The 19,025-nt window shown below is 43.2% G+C and overlaps 1 protein-coding gene across 1 annotated transcript; it reads right to left on the bottom strand.

The window, feature by feature from the left end:
* Positions 1-276: 276 nt before the first annotated feature.
* On the bottom strand, positions 277-14,320 carry gpr139 (G protein-coupled receptor 139). Its single transcript, XM_068577831.1, has 2 exons — positions 13,844-14,320; positions 277-4,714 (listed from the first exon to the last, which is right to left on the bottom strand). The coding sequence occupies exons 1-2, from the start codon at positions 13,989-13,991 to the stop codon at positions 3,738-3,740; spliced, it is 1,125 nt and encodes a 374-aa protein (XP_068433932.1). The 5' UTR covers positions 13,992-14,320; the 3' UTR covers positions 277-3,737.
* Positions 14,321-19,025: the final 4,705 nt, after the last annotated feature.

Genomic DNA, 19,025 nt, shown 5'->3' with positions numbered 1-19,025 from the left:
CACACTCGCGCGCACGCAGACACACACACACACACACACACACACACACACACACGCACACACGCACACACACACGTTGTCGAGCTAAGCAGGTAGAGAGAGAGAGAGAGTCGGAGAGGAGGTGTGAGAGAGAAAAAACAATTTCACCCTCTGATTGATTTATGCTTGTTATCTTTTTAATATCTGGCTGAAGAAAATATAGATCTTATCATAATAGGGAGAATTTCTTGGCATCAACCCCCCCTTACCCCCCCCCCCCCCCCCATCTTCCACACACACACACACACACACGCTCACACACCCTCCCACATGCTCCCGGGAGCCTCACGTGGGAGACGAAGAGACACCTGCATGTGACACTCTTTTAACACCCCCCACTCATGGATTCGCCTTGGTTTCCTAAAGCTGGTGTGCTTGCCTCGTTCCCAGGAGGCCGCGGGACTGAAGGCGCTGGTCCTCCCACAAATGTCACATTAACATCGCCTGAAACACTGGAGTGGGTTAACACGTGAAATAAATGTCATGGCAACATTGATCTGGCATGAGCTCTGCAGGCGGAGGCCTTAATTATTTATTTGTGTTCTTACTTTTTTAATGATCATTGTCGGATCATTAGGCAGTATTGATTAAGGATTACAGCACATATTTGTGTGCCTTTACACTAAACGTCCTGCCTGATGGATGTCGGATGGACTTGGAGTCAAAGAGCTCGCTGAGTGATTACCGGTTATCGACCCTTTTGGGTGTTCATTTAGATCAAATAACTCTCGACATCCACCGGCTTCTTCTCAAGGTCCCTAACCGCACGGATCCATTTTCTAAAGTGAAAAGTAAAATGGTGTCTCCGGATGCTCAGTATGCGAGATGTAGCCACAAGACTTCAAGGTAATCAGTTAACGAGTAAAAAGGACACTTGTGAAATTAACTTTGAGCGAGTGCAGTTGACATGAAGCGGGAGGAAAGAGGGAGCAGTGGGTGGACTGCAGAGCGGAGTGAGGTGAGAAGCAAGTGGCGATCGGTGCGCCTTCATTAAAATGCAATTTTTAAGAAAATCCATTTGTGAGGAACAAAGAAATGGAAATTGAGAGTGGAGGAGCCAGTCATGGCCTGAGGTCACAACTGAACTGTGATGGGGGAGGGGAGGTGGATTGGAAAAATGTTTTTTAATGTATATCTCTGACTGATTGAAGATAATTTCACTTTTTTTTCACGGTAACTTGGATCTATGTAGTTTTGGTCATAATTCCTATTTGATCAAAGTCATTCATCAACTATATTCTTTATATCTAATTTACATCGTTGCAACACAGTGTAAACGCTCAAGGGCAGAAATCCTTCAATAATAGGGAAAACATAAATAATTCATGGATATCGCCTTGAAACTTTCACAGTTAATTAAGATTGCTTATTTTATTACATGTTTTCTAAAAAGATATGTTAAATATGCAATTTTAGCATTTTCTGATTAAATATGTGCTAATTTGGATAGTTCTCCAAATATCTTATCATATTAGCATCTTGTTTTATTTTATTGATATTTTAAAGTCACAAGTTTTTACAGAGGGAATTTTGACGTCACTAAATATTCAGTTTTATAAGCTCTTAAAAATATATATTTTACAAAATCTATTGTTCATTAGCTTTTTTCCTTACTTTTATTGCTTGTTCCCTTTTAATCGCTTACTTCATTTATTATTTTTTCTTGATTGTTTTTGTAAAAGCCTTTCACTATGGTGCAATTTCAGCACATTAATCTTATTGCAACAAATTACTTTTAATTTTTATAGAAAAACAATTGTATCACCTATATATGCATCACAAGACTCTCCTTGTTTCTCTAACAGTAATGTAATTCGATTGGTTGAAGACCGTATCATACTATTGTCATATTAAAATGGGATGGAAGGTAATGATTGAAAGATGGGAAACAGTATACGTTTGGTAAATCTGTGTTTGATTACGTTGAATTGCAGACTTTGAAGCTGTTGAGTTACATGTTGTACAACTGATTTCGCAAAACAACCAACACAATGAAACATTTGTCCGAATTTTCATCTGCAGGTTTTGTTTAAATTGTTGCTGAGAAAAAGAACCACACCTACTGTCGCCCCCCAAAGTGTCTCAGACGATTGAGTGTCGAACTAGAGTTTGGAGGGCATGAGACCAGCTATGACAGAGGAACCGAACATCCATCAGATTTAAAGACTCATCCAATAAAACGAGGCCTGATGTGTCTGATATCTTTAGGCAGGTATTCGCAGAAATATACCCTTTGGCACAGCTCCATTCTTGCTAGACACAGACTGCTAATGCTTCAAGGTGTCTGGAAAATAGATGTGCATTGATCTCAATGTGCTGTTTCTGTGGGCAATTCAGAGTACATACAAAGTGCAGTGTGCGTGTGCGTGTGCGTGTTAACATTTGTTACCGGGCAGGACTCAGGCAGCACTGAGGCAGTGTTGATGTACGTGAGTGTGTTTTGTTGTAAATTTTGCTGTATTTTCATCAGCCAGCAGCAGAATGAGCAGCGCTGAAATGTGTCACTGTGGCCCTGAGACCTATTTCACTGCTGCATCATGGGACAGAAAACCTTGGAGGAGGGAAAAAAAATATCCTGTCTGTCTCTCTCTCTTTCTCTCAGTCGCTCAGAAAGGTAAAGGGTTGACGAGATGATACATTCATTATATTCATCCAGATAATGGCTAACAGTAAGTCATCAAGTACCATTAATAGTTAATAGAGGACTATCTACTAACAGCAGAAATTTCCTCTATCTAATATTGGAAACGTGATTACTAGATTAATGACAACTTAGAGACGTCCTATTTTTTGTCTTGTATTTTGTCTTGTATTTTAGTGAAGCTACAATAACAGTCAAGTATACCATTGATACATATTTAACCAACAATAAGCAGATAGCCTACTCGTCCTACGACAATCTGTGGGTTGACATTCATAACGAGGGCCGACTTTAAAGCGGCACAGCGAGGATGAACTCGGCACACACACGAGGAAAGTCAGACAGGGCTGTTAATTTTTAGGGAAGCCCAAATCGAAATGCCTTTGAGATGTTTCTGCATATTAAACTGGAAATGACAGCGCTGTTTTAGCATTGCTTGAGAGACAGCCAGAACCGTCGGTGGGTCTGCCTGAGTGAATCACCCCTCGAGGTGAGATGTTCAGTGCCCAGACTTTGACCGGATGTCTCTGCTTTCTGGAAATGACTCCCGGCGGACAAAGACGCAGCTGTTCAAAAATCCTCACCGTTCCTGGCAGTGAGCAACAGAGAGCGTCAATAAAGAAATCAATGTCAGTCGTTTGAAGCTTCACCAAGGATTCATCTAGTTGCTAGTTTAGTCTGTAGCGTTGTGGCTCATAAAAGTCATTGATGGATGGTGGCGATATCCTGTGAGTCAGGAGTCAATCACTTACAGTAGCTGTATTTTTTTTGCATGAGGGAAACAACCAACATCTGTTTGATGCTGGTAGTTGCTTTGTGAATACTTTATTGAACGTATGAGGCCGTTTTTTGTTAAGCACACATCTGCTGTTTGCTTTTCCATCTTGCTAGCCAGCAACTTTGTTACCGCTCAAAGCTAGCTAAACTGTCCTTTGTGTGCTCTCCAGGCGTGTTGACATTTTCAAGCCTCAAAGAGTCCCATGCGGGCAAAGGTCACCAAGGAGACGATGAGTTCCCCAACAACTGAGGCTGAGGGCGGCTGCTGGTGGCTGAGGACTCAAGAGGAAATACAGATGGGTTTACCATTTTTGTCATACTGGTACACCAACATCTTGATGCAGTGGGAGTTGGCTGGTGAGATCCAAGGGCTGCTTGTGATGGAAAAGTTGTGGCTGGCATAGAACGGTGGGGGCTGCTTCCGGCAGTGGACCAGGGCTCGCAGGACGTTGGCCGCCATGCCCCGAAAGCGCTTGCTGATAAAGCAGTAGAGGAAGAAGTTGACCCCAGTGTTGAGCAACGCCAGCATGTTAGCCAGATCAGTGAGCACGTGGAGCAGTCGGCCGGCAGCTTGTGAGACTGGAGGAGGGGAGTAGAAGTGGTAGAGGATCATGAGGGTGCGTGGCGCCCACAAAACGGCGAAAATGGAGGTGATAGCGAGGAGAATGGCGGTGGTCTTGCCAGTGGAGTAGCCGCGCAGACGGAAGCAGCTGCGGCGTCTGCGCAGCTTACGAACAATGACAGCGTTGAGGGAGAAGAAGACCGTGCAGGGAAGGATGTAGACGGTGGCGCAGTGGGCCCACACCAGGACATGCTGGACCACGGTCCTACTGTTGCTCTCCCCTCCTCCACCGCCAACCCCAGGCAGGCTGTGCCACAGCTCAGGCCACCAGTAATAAGGAGCTGCAGAGAGCAAGCACCCAATATACACGGCAAATATCACTCTTCGTGTGCGGGCCGGGAAGGAGACGGTATGGTAGCGAAGCGGGTGGCACACAGCGATGTAACGGTCAATGGTGAGCGGCACGGTGATCCAGATGGAGGTGTGGATGGAGGAGAACTCCAGAACCTGCACTGCGTTGTTTAGTGACGGAGGCAGCGCCGTACCCAAAATAAAATCCTCCAATATGAAGTCGACAAAAACAATGAGGAGCAGGACCATGATGTCGGCGGCTGCCAGAGCGAGGAGATAGTTGTAAGAGGACTTCTGACGACGCAGCACCAGCTGGGACAGGATGACCACTGTCAGGATGTTAGCTGGGAGGAGGAAGGAGAGGATGAAGGAAGGAAAATTGGGAAATGATGGGAAAGGAACAAGTATGACGGGATTGGAAAATGAATGGGCATAAGTTTGGGCAGGGAAGGAAATGGAAAAATTGAAAAAAAGTGTTAGTGGGCAGGCAGTTGAAAAGACACAACAACAAACATAATGCAGGGGATTTGCACACATAGATGCAGCCAACACAGAAGAGTGAGTGCTCTAGCACAAGCACACAATACACAAAGATTAGAACAAAACAAATTTTGCAATATGTGGAAGATTTTCAGTATCACCAACAGCACTGAGCACACATTATGGAATCTGTTATCGTCCCCAGTCAGCATGCACCACGTTCAACCAGCCCTCCCTCTGTGTAATCCTTCCTCTGTTTATTGCTCCCACCGCTTTCCCTCTTCATCTACACCTGCTGTGTAATTCCAGCAGCATCTGCCTCTGCCTTTGGCCAAATTGTTATCTTTAATAAAGAGTAAAGCCACAGCAAAAGAAATCACAGCCGTGACAGTCTGCTGAGTTCACTACTGCCTGCCACTCTGCCGCCGGCGAGTTGGTTCCTAAAACAAAGCACAGGATGCCCCGTCTCTCCCTGTCGGCTTCTCTTTTCAATTTTTACTCAAAATTCCTAACATACCGTCACCTTCTCTCCCATGCTGCCTAAATAATGTTTCCCTCGCCACTTTCTTGTTCATTTATTCTAACTCCATCAATTTCTTTCACAAACAGCGTAGCTGACTCGTCAAGGAGGGTGGACCACTGCTCTCATTTTTCGTTCAAGAGAACGTGGACACAAAGGCCGGGATGTGATTTATTCCACTGCCACGTCTACCAAAGCATGACCTCTGAGCGGCTGCTCCAGACAGGAGGAACACGGCTCTCTCCCTCTCAGGGGGAACTGCAGTTTGGTGATTGTATTGAACAGGCTCATTAACATGTCTTTTTTGTCCTTCAATTGTAATAATCTGGTATGTTACTGCATATTATTCTCAGATGATTCTCATCATTGTGCAGTTGCGTTTACAGGTTGTGAGCTTGCTGAAGCATGGAGAAGGCAGTAAACAGTGGCTGTGCTCACACTGTAGTGTTAGGATGTAAACAGAATAGATTCAGCGAAATGAATCGATGCAGAGGACTCCTGAGTCTTAAAAGTATTGAAGTACTGTACTGTACAAAATAAAATGGAGGATCTTGGGTCAGATTAGCCAGAAAGGCATGTTTGCTACATAATGCAACCATGACTGGCCTACTAAGTAGTATGGTAGTATGTGTATTGGAATGCAGGGATTGTGTCAATTCCTTTTTTGAAGAATTTCAAACACATGTTGTTTATTTGCTAGCACTGCAACTTTTCTGTGGCATGTTATTTTTTCCAAATTTGCACTAGTGGAATAGCATGAAACCTTACGCAAGACGATGCTCAGACTATTTTCATGTTAGCAGCATGTAAGAGATACCGTGAACCTTCTCTTACATCACTACATCGCACTAAGAGTCGGAAACTGCACTTTTTATTTCAGATTATTTTGAAAAAACTTCCACGTGCAGGCTCATTTTTGTTTTGCTGAACTTGGAAATAAATGGTTTCCATTTGAAAGCAATAAAATGGGTATTGTTATTATTATTATCTTTATTATTTACATTAGAAGAATATGTAATTAATCCTGGAAAACCGCTTGCATAGTACTTGGAGATATATATATTTATTTAAGGAGACATTAGTGTGTTGGCACATTGAACAATAAACATTCAATACATGCGAAAGAGAGGCAAAAATCAATACTTTCCCAATGTATCCAAAGATTCCTATTTCAATAGTCCAATTACCTTTACTGTTGCCAACCAACCCCAGTTAGTGTAACTTGCTGGTGCAGCAGGAAGAGTTGTCGGATCTGTTTTCTCAGACGAAGATGTCTCTAACATTGATTTACATCGCAGCATCACTGCGACATCACTGCGACATCAATGCACTTAGCAGCTGTCCCGGGCCATACAGTGTGTGTGTGTGTGTGTGTGTGTGTGTGTGTGTGTGTGTGTGTGTGTCTGTGCGCGCGTGACAGCGTGTGTTCTGTGGTCCTGTCCCCCTCTGCAGTAATAGATCTTGGATTGTATTAAGTATGGCAGGAGTCTGGTACATCACACTTCACAGCCTCAACCACTGTCAGCTGATTACAAATTTCAAAGCTGGCTCCAGATAATGACTAAAGATGTCCTTGCCAGACTAGAGGATGTGCAGCAGAACACACACACACACACACACACACACACACACACACACACGTTCACACATGCACACAAACAACATTAGGGATGCGCCAATACATTAACGTACAATCTATCAATAATATAAATGAGACGTCAAAGCAGTTTACAAGACTCAACAAGCCAATATATGTGTTCGTGTGGGGCTGCTGGATTGCAGCACACGCCCCACCATTATAGTCCTCCTCACTTCTACCACACCAACCTCGGCACGGGCAAGTTAAATTGCTTTCATGTTGAATCTTGGTCGTCTGTGTTATTGATCTTTGTTTTCAGCTACCCTTTCTGTCAGTTTTATCGCCTGCTCTGGTGGTTTGTTTTTTCCACGATCGAAGTAAATTTATCCACAATATATTTAAATTTAGGTTGACCTTGGACTGATTCTGTACGTTCAATATTTGTTCAGCTTCGCCTTGTGCACAGACTCTGATCATTTAAATGAAGAGATATTAATGTCCATATGTCACAACACAGTGTACTTTAGGTTTCAAGATCCGATGATGCGAATATATCAAATATATTTTGGCTTGACTATATAAATAAAGGGATTTTGTAGTCTGTTAATGTGTCTTTAGTAGTACCAAGCCGACTACGCACGAATCCATCATGATTCTGATTATGTCATAGCAGTGCAAGTCTAAATCCTATCCGAGACTTCTTTACTATTTTTTGTATAGAAACTGAGCTTGTTCTGATATTAATTGTTTTGGCCTACTGATTGTTTCAGTTGGTTTAATCCTACTGACTTGTTGTACGTGCTTTTTCCCATACAAGCGCCTCTCACAGCTGTCAGTGTGTACTGTACACACACCTGCAAACTCTAATCTGGCTTAACCAAATGATCTTATCAGTGTTTGTGTTCTTTGTACTCGGAAAAGTTTGCTGCTACGCTCTGAGCTGCTCATAAACTTGCTGGTTGAAGCCCATTACCAACCATGCACAACGTGCATCACCTTTAAGCCACAGCCTCACTCTCTATTGTACCTTTGGCCGTCAATTCCCTCACTTCCTCTCTTCTCTGTCCGCTGACCGCTAAACAGAGAGGGGTGACATGAAATGGAAAAAGGAAGGCTTAGACTGTCACTGGCTATTATTCTGTTTGGGCTCCCCGGCGAGATGGGGCCTTCTACAGACAAACAAAAGGGATCTGTAGCAAGCTTGACATTTCCATTTAGCTTGAGCCAGCTTGTTGCTAATTCATTTCAATTGACTCCTGCTCTTTATGTTGTCTCGGGACCCAGAGAGGGGGAAAAGCTGCACATCTGTGCAAACACAGAACAGAGACTTGAGGAAAACACATACAAAGAGGCATCCATGCACACAGAGAGACGTGCGCTTCATGCCTGTACACTTCAGATGGAGGTACATGCAATGTGTCACCATCTTTTTCTTCTTTTTTTGCTGGGACAAATAAGTGTCTCCAGCTGAGAAGGGATTAGAATGACCTGCAGGACAAATAATGGGCTGCTGTGTGTTTGTCCGTCTGTCTACAATGCGTGTGTGTGTGTGTGTGTGTGTGTGTGTGTGTGTGTGTGTGTGTGTGTGTGTGTGTTTGCATGGATGACCCTCTCTGTGTGTTTGTGTGGAAGTGCTTTATGTCTGTACTCCCCCTGCTGCACCCATATTATGACGAGGGACAGGGCCATTGACGTTGTTTAGTGGGAGAAGAGAAGGCACAGCGTGCTCCTCGAGGTGTGTAACGAGGCTGACTCATCCCACCACTAAAGGGACGTGTTCAGAAGGGCTGTCGACAAATGACACTGTGCATTTTAACCCCTCAAAATCGACGGCAAGACATGAGACGCTGCACCCAAGTCGTCAGGCTTTCTCGTGGGTCTCATATAACTGAACATATGGTTCATATTCTTATTATATTATTGAACATTATAAAAATGAAATTATTTTACAAAGAAAAGACAATAAAAGTAAGCGTTGCAATTGTCGTTTTCTTTTTGTAATTTCCTTTTGTCATTTGGAAAACATTGAGGTTTGGCTTCGATGGCTTATCTGGAGGCTAATCAGACAAGATGAGAGGAGAAGAGAGGGATAAGGAAATAGATGGAAGGTAAATAAAGTGTGGTCTGAGGAAGGTCACAGATAGTTAAAAAAGAGAGAGGGGACAGAGGGGAGGATTAGATGGAAACACAAAATGAGACAGAGAGAGGCACAGAGGAGGTGGGAGGAAAGGAAGAGAGGCGAGAGACCGAGAGGGGGTGAATATCAAAGCTTGCTTCAAAGGTCACAAGCACTTTGTTCCTGATGACAACCATTTCCCTTTTGTCTTCTCTAAGTGTCAGACCGGACATAAAGCAGGGCGATTCCTTAATTCCCCCAAACGAAAACCAGGACCACATCCCTGCTGCAAAGCCACTAAAAAACATGCATTGAAGATAAAATTATGATTTCAGGGACATGTTTTAAAACTGTTTAAAATGAAGGAAAAACCTCCGATTCTTTTTTGATGAATTGAAATCCATCACATTTTCATTGCGAAGCTGGCTCGTAATGTTATGAAAATGTGATAATATCAATCCAACACATTTTATTGTGAGCATCATCTTGATGTGTGTGATCTGAGAGTTAATAAGGAAAGGTAGAGGGAGCTCATGAGAAAAAAGAAAGACGCAATAAAGAATATAGGCTATTAAGAAAGAGAGACCCTGGTGGCTGCTAATGATATTGATGCTACTGCAGTGCTCTGCCTCTGCTCACCTCTTACAGCAATTCATTTTGAAGACAGGCCACAGCGAATCAAAGTTTTTTTCGGGCTGTCCTTATATAATGGCTGACCGTGCTGCAATGAGACGCTGCAGACAGTTTCTTGTGTTTAAAGTGTTCATAAACAACGCTCACGATCATAATGTGCTCGTGGATCCCATAATCTCATTCAGAGTTAACACACAAAAAAAAAAACGAATGGTGAAAATTGTTTGAGATTGAGGGTAGAGGAGATCATTAAATGCAGAGACAGGAAGAAGGATAAGTGGATGGACGATGAAACATTGAGATGACGTCCAGATCACAGCACTATAATTGTCCTCTGATTGATGTCTTCCTGTTGTCCAAAACATGCCAATCAAACACGGGGATTCGGTTTTCATCAGCGGTGACAGGGTTTTGTTGTCAGCTGGTCAAACAAAGTCAACTCTGTCACTGCACCAACAACATCTCTGATTTACTGCCTCAAACAACACCTCCCTCCTCTCTTGCCTCCTCTGTCCTCTCGCGCCCTCTCTGGCTCGTCTCCCCCTCGACGAGCTGACACTCTCTTTGTCCTGGAGAGAAACCAGAGCTCTTACATTTGATTTACTTAATGTTTGCTATCTTTCCCCCACTGTCCATACTTCAGCATGCTTTCACATCCTTTCCTCTTCATTCGACGCCCACTAATCTTAAACTCCCCTTTTGGAGTGATAGTCTTCGCTAACGAGCCCCCATTCCACCACAGATGCCCTATCGCTGTTGCAGATTGACAGATCAATAGTGCAAACTGCAAATCACTCGGGCCGACTCTTCATTAAGTGGCGTCTCACACCTGGTCTCCACCAGAAGGTTGTTAGTCCGTAACGTCCCCAACCTTTTCCTCGTCGTGTGGGTGGATAAGTGGGACTGTTGAGCAGACACACAAACTGCGAGAGTTTTCAAGGAAGAGGGAGGGAACTGCAGTGTGTGAGTTAATGCACGTTCGAGGTAGAGGAGGGAAACACACGTGTTTCTGCTCACACAATGTTCACACACATCTCAACTCCACACAACCACTTGTCAAATATTCAACCTTGAGGGGATTGTGAGACGATGGGCCCCTGAGCACAGACATGCACTTGACTCACAGACTTTATAGTAGTTTAACCTATTTTTGCTGTGTCCTTGTGTTGCTATTTTGATTATTGCTGTCACCATTTTATGTCTCTTTGTGATCATGTTGTGTCTCTTTGTAATAAATATTACTCTTGCTTTTCTTGTTACAATAGTCTCCCTCGCTCCAAGGTTAAAGATGTCCTTGCTTGAATACTTGAACTTTAGTGTTTACATGTTGTGCTTCTTTCTTCTTCTGCTACTCTGCAGTACAGAGACAAATACTGTTGCATCTCGTAGTTTTAATTCCAAGCGTAGGTTATTGGTTACTTTGTAGATTATAACTTTGCACAAAAGGTAAATAAATATTCAGATATAACCACGGTAACTTGTAACTTTAAATAGATTGGCCACCCTTCAAATCTACATTAATTCTTAAATATCTATTGATTAACAAAGGGTACAACAACATAACTGATTGCATATGGTAATGAGGTGATCCAGTAAATATGAAATATAAATTGAGTTATGTTATGTCAATGAAAACTTTCTTTCATAAGACCCTGATGACTAATTCAATAATAATAACAATAATTTCACTATTAAATAGAGTTCAATTGTAATTTTAGGACCTTTGACCTCTGCTGCAGATACATTGCCTTAACATGAACACCTTCGCAAACCATTTAAATACAAAATCCAGACGTCAACTGTTATCTCAAGTTGAATAACACCTGAGCAGGTAGGATTTTAAATGTGTGTGTGCAGGTAGAAAGCCTGCAAACCCCATCGAAAAGACCTGATGTTCAACTCAAATGAATACGCATGCAAGCAGCTGTCTGGGCCCGGATATTCAGAGCAGCTTCACGCGAACATCCGGTGATGTCACACAGACCCATTCATCATCTTCAACACACTGTACAGTATGTGTCTTAGCTTTAAATGTTTTGAGATTTGTACTGTACAAAGAGCAGGCCTCCCTTCTGTCAAAGACTGAGGCAAAGCACCGAAACCTTCATTGTGCTGTTTGCTATGCCAGCGCACGTCTGTTCTGTCTCAGGCAGTGTGGTTTGGTGAGCAGAGAGAGAAAGAGAGAGAGTTTGCGATTAATTAAAAATGTGGCAATTCGTCTCAGCGCCGTCATCTGTAGCTGCCTCCACTCAGGGCTCAGATGTGCTACTTCACTGGCTCTGCTGTTATTAATCTATTCCTCTTAATTCTGCTCTTCCTCTTCTGGGTGTCTTTGTCTCCCTTATACTTCATACCGTTCATCCGGAGATTTGGGTCCATCATTTCCTTAGGCCACGCAGAAATCATTCCTCATCATTCGATGTGTGTAATCCCTTTTTTTGCGTCTCGCTTTTCATCCTCTCTCTGGGTTTTTGATGTGACCCCTCTCTGGCTGCTGCTTAAAGGTCAAGAAATGTACACACATGTATGACGTCTCCCTGAAGCCCCGCTGCTGTTATAACTACCGAAACAATGGCTGGTAATCAAGGTAACAACCTCATATCCATTGAGAGCGTTCTGTAGGCCGTGCCGCTACTACTCACACATGCCGCGTTCATGAAACATTCATGATTCAGACCGAGTGGAACGTCATAAAGATTGAATAAGTTAATCTTGGCTGCTGCAAAGTATCAGTCCGCCGCACTCAGCTCTGCTATTAATTCAAACAGCCATTGTAAGATTGCATTACAATCCCGGGTTATTGTTACTCTGTGATTAAACACACAGCCTCAATCACATTTGTACATTTGTAAAGACGACTTGTTAAGAGAATTGATGAAACTTCTGACGCAGGAGAGACTTGTAATGACAGAAGAGAGAATTGCTTGTGCAAGACTTGATTTGCCCATCCAGGAGAAATAATTAGTCGAGATTTCATTGGAAAGACAGACTTTTACCTTCACAAGGCTGTAAATCTTTTGGAGCAACTGCAGTCTTGGCGTACAAAAGCTTTTCACTGTGCATTGCAGATTTTCTTTCAACCAGAACAGCTGAGGTTGCTGATAACATCTCACTCCCAATCTTAATCAAGGAAAATGTATTTAAATCTCATGGATTAAGACAAATAAAACAAGAAAGGCTACCGATTGTACCCATCAGAATCAGGGTTGAATGGTAAAACACCTGAATTAACCTTTATTTTACGTGACCACATAATGAGTCCATCATTTTGGTGACAGGTTGAAGCAGAGGGGACGTGTATCTGACCATCCAGAGAGCTTTCATCACATAAAACTCAACCTCTGATTAGGCTTCCACACCTTTTCTCTTTCATTCGACCTCCAAGTTTCCTGTCTCTGCCTGTCTCTCCCGCACACACATTCATAATCACACATATACATGCACACAGCACTTTGCTTCCCCGTGTGAGACTAGGTCAGCGCTCATATATCACGCAGTGGGAGAGAGGCAGTAAATGGGTCCGACAGCGAGTGTGAACGGACTAATCAGTCAATGAAAAAGACGCAACAAGGAAGTGTCATTAATTCAGGTCATCAAGACAAGCCATGTAACACACTTGTCTCCGAGGTCAAGCCTGAGTCATTACTCACATAATCGTTCATGCACACATAAGCTGGAACTACTCCAGAGTAACAAAATAGGTGCAGTTTTAAGGCTTAATGGTCATATCTAATGATGCTCTGGACATTTGAATACTGGTGTCCCTCTATTGTTTAAATGGTGCTTGAATATGTGCAACTAAAGAGATGGACATGCAAACAAACTCCAAGCGGACAGGCACAAGCGCAGACAAAGGCATGCGACGTACGTACGCATGCACAATTGATTTGCCACAAGGTCAGAATGACAAATCAACAGTGTGTCTATGGTGTGTGTGTGTGTGTGTGTGTGTGTGTGTGTGTGCAGCGAGTGAAGAGTGGAGCAGCTGACACACTCACCCAAACAACCAGACAAGTGCACAACAAATCAAGATGCAAAGCATGACTCCTGTAACCCACAGATGAGCAAATTAACACAGAATGAGACCTGCCTGTGATTTGGCACACAGAAAAACACACACACACTTGTGTGTGCACATTCCTTACCCGGAAGGCCCAGGCAGAGCAGGACGCTGTAGTAGATGACAGGCAGTGGTCCGAGAGGGCATCCATGGGCAAACTCAGTGGGATGCTGCCCTGGGCTCCACGTACTCCCGTTTGGGGAGAAAACAGGGAAGATGTGGCTGTGTTCCATGGCCTCTTCCTCTTCCTCAGCTGAGCTCAGTGTACAGAAGCCTGGCCGCACGAGCAAACCGCCTGGTCGCCGGTACAGGAGAGAGGGTGCTCTGTCCTTGGGTGCCAATCAGCATGAGTGTGTGCACGAGTTTGCGCGAGGAAACAAGGTTGAGTGTGTGAGAAGGAGGGAGAAATGGAGGAGAGGGTGGAGGGAGACAACAGACGGGGAGTTGTGAGAGATGATATGTGTTAGTAGGTGATGGTGAGGAAGGAGGCGAGAGGAGCGGAGAGGGAGGCGTGAGGAGGTGAGTATGGAGGTAGAAATGAAGAGGGGAGGATGCTGCCTGAGTGTGTGAGCGAGGGGGAATGAGAGCGAGTCGAGAGCGCAGCGGGAGGAGAAGGAGGAGGAGGAGAGAAAGGAGAGGGAGGAAAAGAAGGAGGGAGAGAGGAAGGTAGATGGAGAGCAAAGGCACGCTAGAGAGCAGAAAGTGAGGGAGAGAGACGGAGGCTTAAGGCTGGCGGGAGGCGGGAGGCTGAGGGATGCTCAGAGAGAAAAAGAGGGGTTCCAGTTAGAGGGCAGGGAAGACAAAGAGACAATCAAACTGATGAGGATGTGACAGATGACACAAAATAAATGGAGGATTAATAAGTTGAAAAGGAAATAATGTGTTTGCCCTTGTCGGATTGTCAATGTGTCTCTTAATTGCACATCTCTTTAGTCCATATGAAGTAACTTTGACCATTTATCCACAAATGAATGCACAAGCAGAATCCAAACATGTACCCACAATCCTTTTTGCATATCATACACGTTACATGCAGTGTGAATGCATGTGATATTGACACGTGTGTGTGTGTGTGTGTGTGTGTGTGTGTGTGTGTGTTAGTTGGAGTGGGGGTTGGTACTGGCTGCTCAATCTAATTTGCCATGCAGTGTGAACTGCTAATGAGATGAAGGCTGACACTAAAAGACGCAAGAATTCCTCCTTAAGAAACATTCCAGTCTCTGGTTCATAAAGGTTGCAACAGATTCATTTGTCAATGCGTCCATGAGTTGTTCAGTCTAAAAAACGTGATGTCTGATATTACGAATGCAGAAAAATGTGCAGATCATTGTAAACATAAGCATACCGGATGCAAGCCCAATCTAATTATTTCACATTAATTAACAAGATTTCAGAAACAGATCACTGCTTTCACCAGGCGACGTGGCAGAAAACATTTGGGGAATACGATGCTGGAGCGGAGCTGTGGGACCTGATTATTAATTGGCTCTTGGTAGAATGAACAAAACAATGACAGAGTCCATAGTGAAGTCTGGAAATGACTTCTTGTGTCTGTTTAGCGGTAAACATCACAACCAAAAACAAAACAAAAAGAGTATGCAACTTATGTCAAATTAAGCAAAAATAAGTATTTTTTTTCATTTCTCTTTCCTTTTATGCTGGCGAATGGAGCTGCTGAGTGATGTATCATTACTGCGGAGCCTGAGTGACACTTAAATGGATGTCAATAATATTATATATCATTAGCATTGAAGTGGAGATGTTTGGTAAATCACGGTGGTTATTCGCTCCCTCTGACAGATGAAGGTATACGACCCAACACACTCATGTAGGTTATTATGAGACAGGCTTTTATTTAAAAAAACTAAACAACAACCACTTCTGTCTAGGCTGCACAGTGTGAATGTGAACATGTTGTACCTAAACCAGGAGGGAAATACTTGCTCCTTTATACTTTAGCTCTCATAATACAGAGTATGACTTACTATCCTATATGACCTCATCAAACTCCATGATTTATTGTATTTTAATCAGAATAAATGAAGAATGTAATAATACATCGGTAGGAACGAGAATGTAAAAGTGGAATGTTGCCGAGGAAATGTGAAAAATAAGTTGCCCAACTATTAAGAGATGCGAGTTAGCAACTCATTGACCTGGAAGCAGATTGCTGGATCTCCGTTGGTTCACGGTCAGCCCTGTTACATTTAGCTGACGCTCTTATCCAAAGCGACTTACATGTTAGCTCTACACACTGTCGACACAACAACGGGGAGCAATTCAGGGTTAAGTGTCTTGCTCAAGGACACAACGACAACAACTAGAAGAGCCGGGGCTCGAACCACCGATCCACAAGTTGAAAGATGGGCATGTTAACCACTAAACCCAAGTCCTCCCACGACGGCGGCAACGGTGCAGAGGGTGAAACACCATGCAGGGTGAAATAATAATGTAGATTTAGGAAAGTAAAACGTATTTAATCTTTTTACGTTTTTAAGTCTTATTTTGTTGTTAGGTCAGCTAACAGCAGCAAAGAAAAGAAATCCAGCCCTCAAAAGTTGAATGACATTTTGTTGTATAATTTTCTAGAATAGCCATTTATTTAATTAGAATTTCTTGACTAGATTTCCAACATATAACAAGTTCTACCAGATCTGCTGGACAGTTGGAAAACTAGCATTTATCTCCACTGACTATACCATTAAAATGCTGCACATACATTAATGTTAGTAGCCTAATAATTATTGGCAAGAAATCTGCAGAGATTAGTTTGAATTTTGATAATTTATTAAATTCTGCTGATAATACTTCAATCATTCATTTAGCTTTTACTTTTAATTTATTGTTTTTAATTAAGTAAAACATCTTCTTCCACCATGGATTTATAATTATGTTTTTCTCGGCTCTCACATTTGCGTTTTTTTTAATGTTTTTAATCAGAATTGTGAATGTGTAGTAGTCATTACTCTTATCAATGATTTGCAGACTCCTCTGGGCTTTTAGCCGTTGCTTAATGTGCAGAAGGCACAGTGCAGCTTTGGATGAATATGGGGAACCATCATTTTCTTTTAGAGAGCTGTCAGCTGTGTTTTTGATCTCTCTCTGTGCATCTTCAGCACAATCCAGGCCGACGCCGCCTCTCCACAGGTCTGAGGAAACACAACCACGCTCTGCTCTGCTGTCTGAGGGAGATACAGTATATCATTTAAAAGGCACAGCGCATGTGGCTGTAACAAGGACCCTGAGGGCAGACGAGATTAAATATTTTTACACAAAGAAAGAGGAGAAGAAATAGGTTTTTGTGGAAGAAAACTCCTGAGTCACAAAGCATGGGATCACAAAAGAGAATCTGGACCATCTTAAAAAGCTGCTTGGTGCTTCAATTATGGCACCTTGAGTATTCTGCACCCGTCAGATGGAGAGCAACATGTGAACGGATGAATTAATTACAGAAAAGGTCCAGAAATGGCTGCTCTGATTCTGCTGAACGCCACTTGGATCAGATGCAGCAAAGTCAAAGGGAGTGTGAATCAGTGAGGTAGCTGTGAAGAGTGTGAAGCTGCAATCATGTGCTCTTAATTTTTCTCCTGCACGTGAACAAAATGAGCTGCGAGGGACGCAAGGAGAGGAGCGCCGCGATTAAGTTTTAAATAAAATATGGCCAGCTGACGTGAATTGATCACGGAGCAATGTGGGACAGAGGAAGGTGATTCTTCAAGAGGAGCTGTGAACAAACCCCACAGCGGTAGTGTGCGCTTGCTCTCCAGTACTTAATACAACATCATCATTGGTCTTTGTCACACAAACTCGATTACGCGTAATCTTCTGGCGCTTTGATATAGGCGTGATTGTGTTGTGTGTGTGTGGGTTGTTGTTGGCTTCAATACAGGTCAACAGATACAGTACATGTGTGATGTGCCACTGTCATGTGGTGAGACCCTGCACACCAAACCAGGCCAGGTGATGGTTGTCATTATGCAATGTTGGTTGTGTAGTGTGGTCACACCTCCATCTGACCTCATTACTCCTGCAGCAATATTGTGTGTGTTGTCCGGGGACCTCACACTGTCACATCCTCGCCAAACTGGACAATCAAATGCGGACATGCACAAACATGCGAAACCAAGCTTGTGTTGTCGCCTTGAAGGCCACAGAATTGTTTGTCATTAACATGTTGACATTAATGGCTAGTGGCTAAGCAGAACAGAGCTGATCTCTGTGGTTTTGTTATCTCACGATTTATGGTGTGTGATGATTGTATATGAGACTCTCTGAATATCTATCAGTAAAAATGACGACATACCGAGGAACAAGACCAAGAGCATGCTGGGGTCCTTGTGAGGCCGTACATAAGAGCATGCACATAATGACAATGCCAATATGCGTATGTTTAGTAGGTAATGTTCATCGTCTTAGTAAGGCATTTCATTCCCTAAATTAAGCCTAAAATCTGAGAAAATGCAAAATAGGTGTCAATCAAGAGTGTGAGAGTTTTTGTGAGGCTGTGCTTTGAGCTACGTGCTCCCTTCAGCGTGCAATGTTAGGGCATGTGTACTTTCCAGATCTGTGTGCTATTACCAGATAGATTACCAAGTGGCCCAGTATTTAGTGCCCATATGTATTTAGTGGAGAAACCATCTGACGTGACACCACCAGAGTTTGATTACTTTGACTACTTTGATTGCCTAAAAAAGAAGAAGAAAATAAACTGATGAAAAGCAGAAAAGGTAATGAGGGAAATAATGGAGATCTCAACATGCAGGGAGTCACAGGGTTTTCATCTCCACCCTGTTATTCATCAGAAAGCCATCAAGTCATAGATGATGATATTAATAATACATTTCTCCTGTGATGGTTGTTTGTTTAGCGTGTCTGTAAAATTGAACCTGGGATTTGAAGAGGAATGGGTCAGCGAGGTCACATGTGAGTGCTCAAAGAATAAAGAAAAGAAAGGGAGAGACAACACACTCCAGTGTATGCTCTCACCATACAGTCAACTAATTATTAGTATATGAACGTGCATGTAATCAATAACAACTTTCACCTCAGACCACAATCACAAGGGAAATTACTACAATCTTAGTCATTTACACATAGCTGCTGCTGCTCTGCATGTCAGGGCTGGCTCTCTATCCACTCTCCCCACCTCAGGGTGAGTCTCCCTGGACTGGGCAGTGCAGCCGCTGCCCTGTCCAGCACTGGGGACCAGCTGGTCCGAGCAGGCTCTTCTAATACCTCCGTTATTAGACTCAGGAAATGGAGACGTT

This window comes from Clinocottus analis, unplaced genomic scaffold, assembly GCF_023055335.1.
Source record: "Clinocottus analis isolate CAN_PGR_092001 unplaced genomic scaffold, fCliAna1.0.p SCAF_16, whole genome shotgun sequence".
NCBI classification, from domain to species: domain Eukaryota; kingdom Metazoa; phylum Chordata; class Actinopteri; order Perciformes; family Cottidae; genus Clinocottus; species Clinocottus analis.
Note: the sequence above shows the minus strand (reverse complement) of the source record. Positions and strands in the feature narration are given on the sequence as shown.

Bases quoted from the DNA above. Each gene is read 5' to 3' on its own strand.
- gpr139 (XM_068577831.1), bottom strand. From the start codon at position 13,991: ATGGAACACAGCCACATCTTCCCTGTTTTCTCCCCAAACGGGAGTACG. The intron at 4,715-13,843 runs GTAAGGAATGTG...TCCTCCTCCCAG, and splicing joins GCTCTGCCTGGGCCTTCCGG to CTAACATCCTGACAGTGGTC.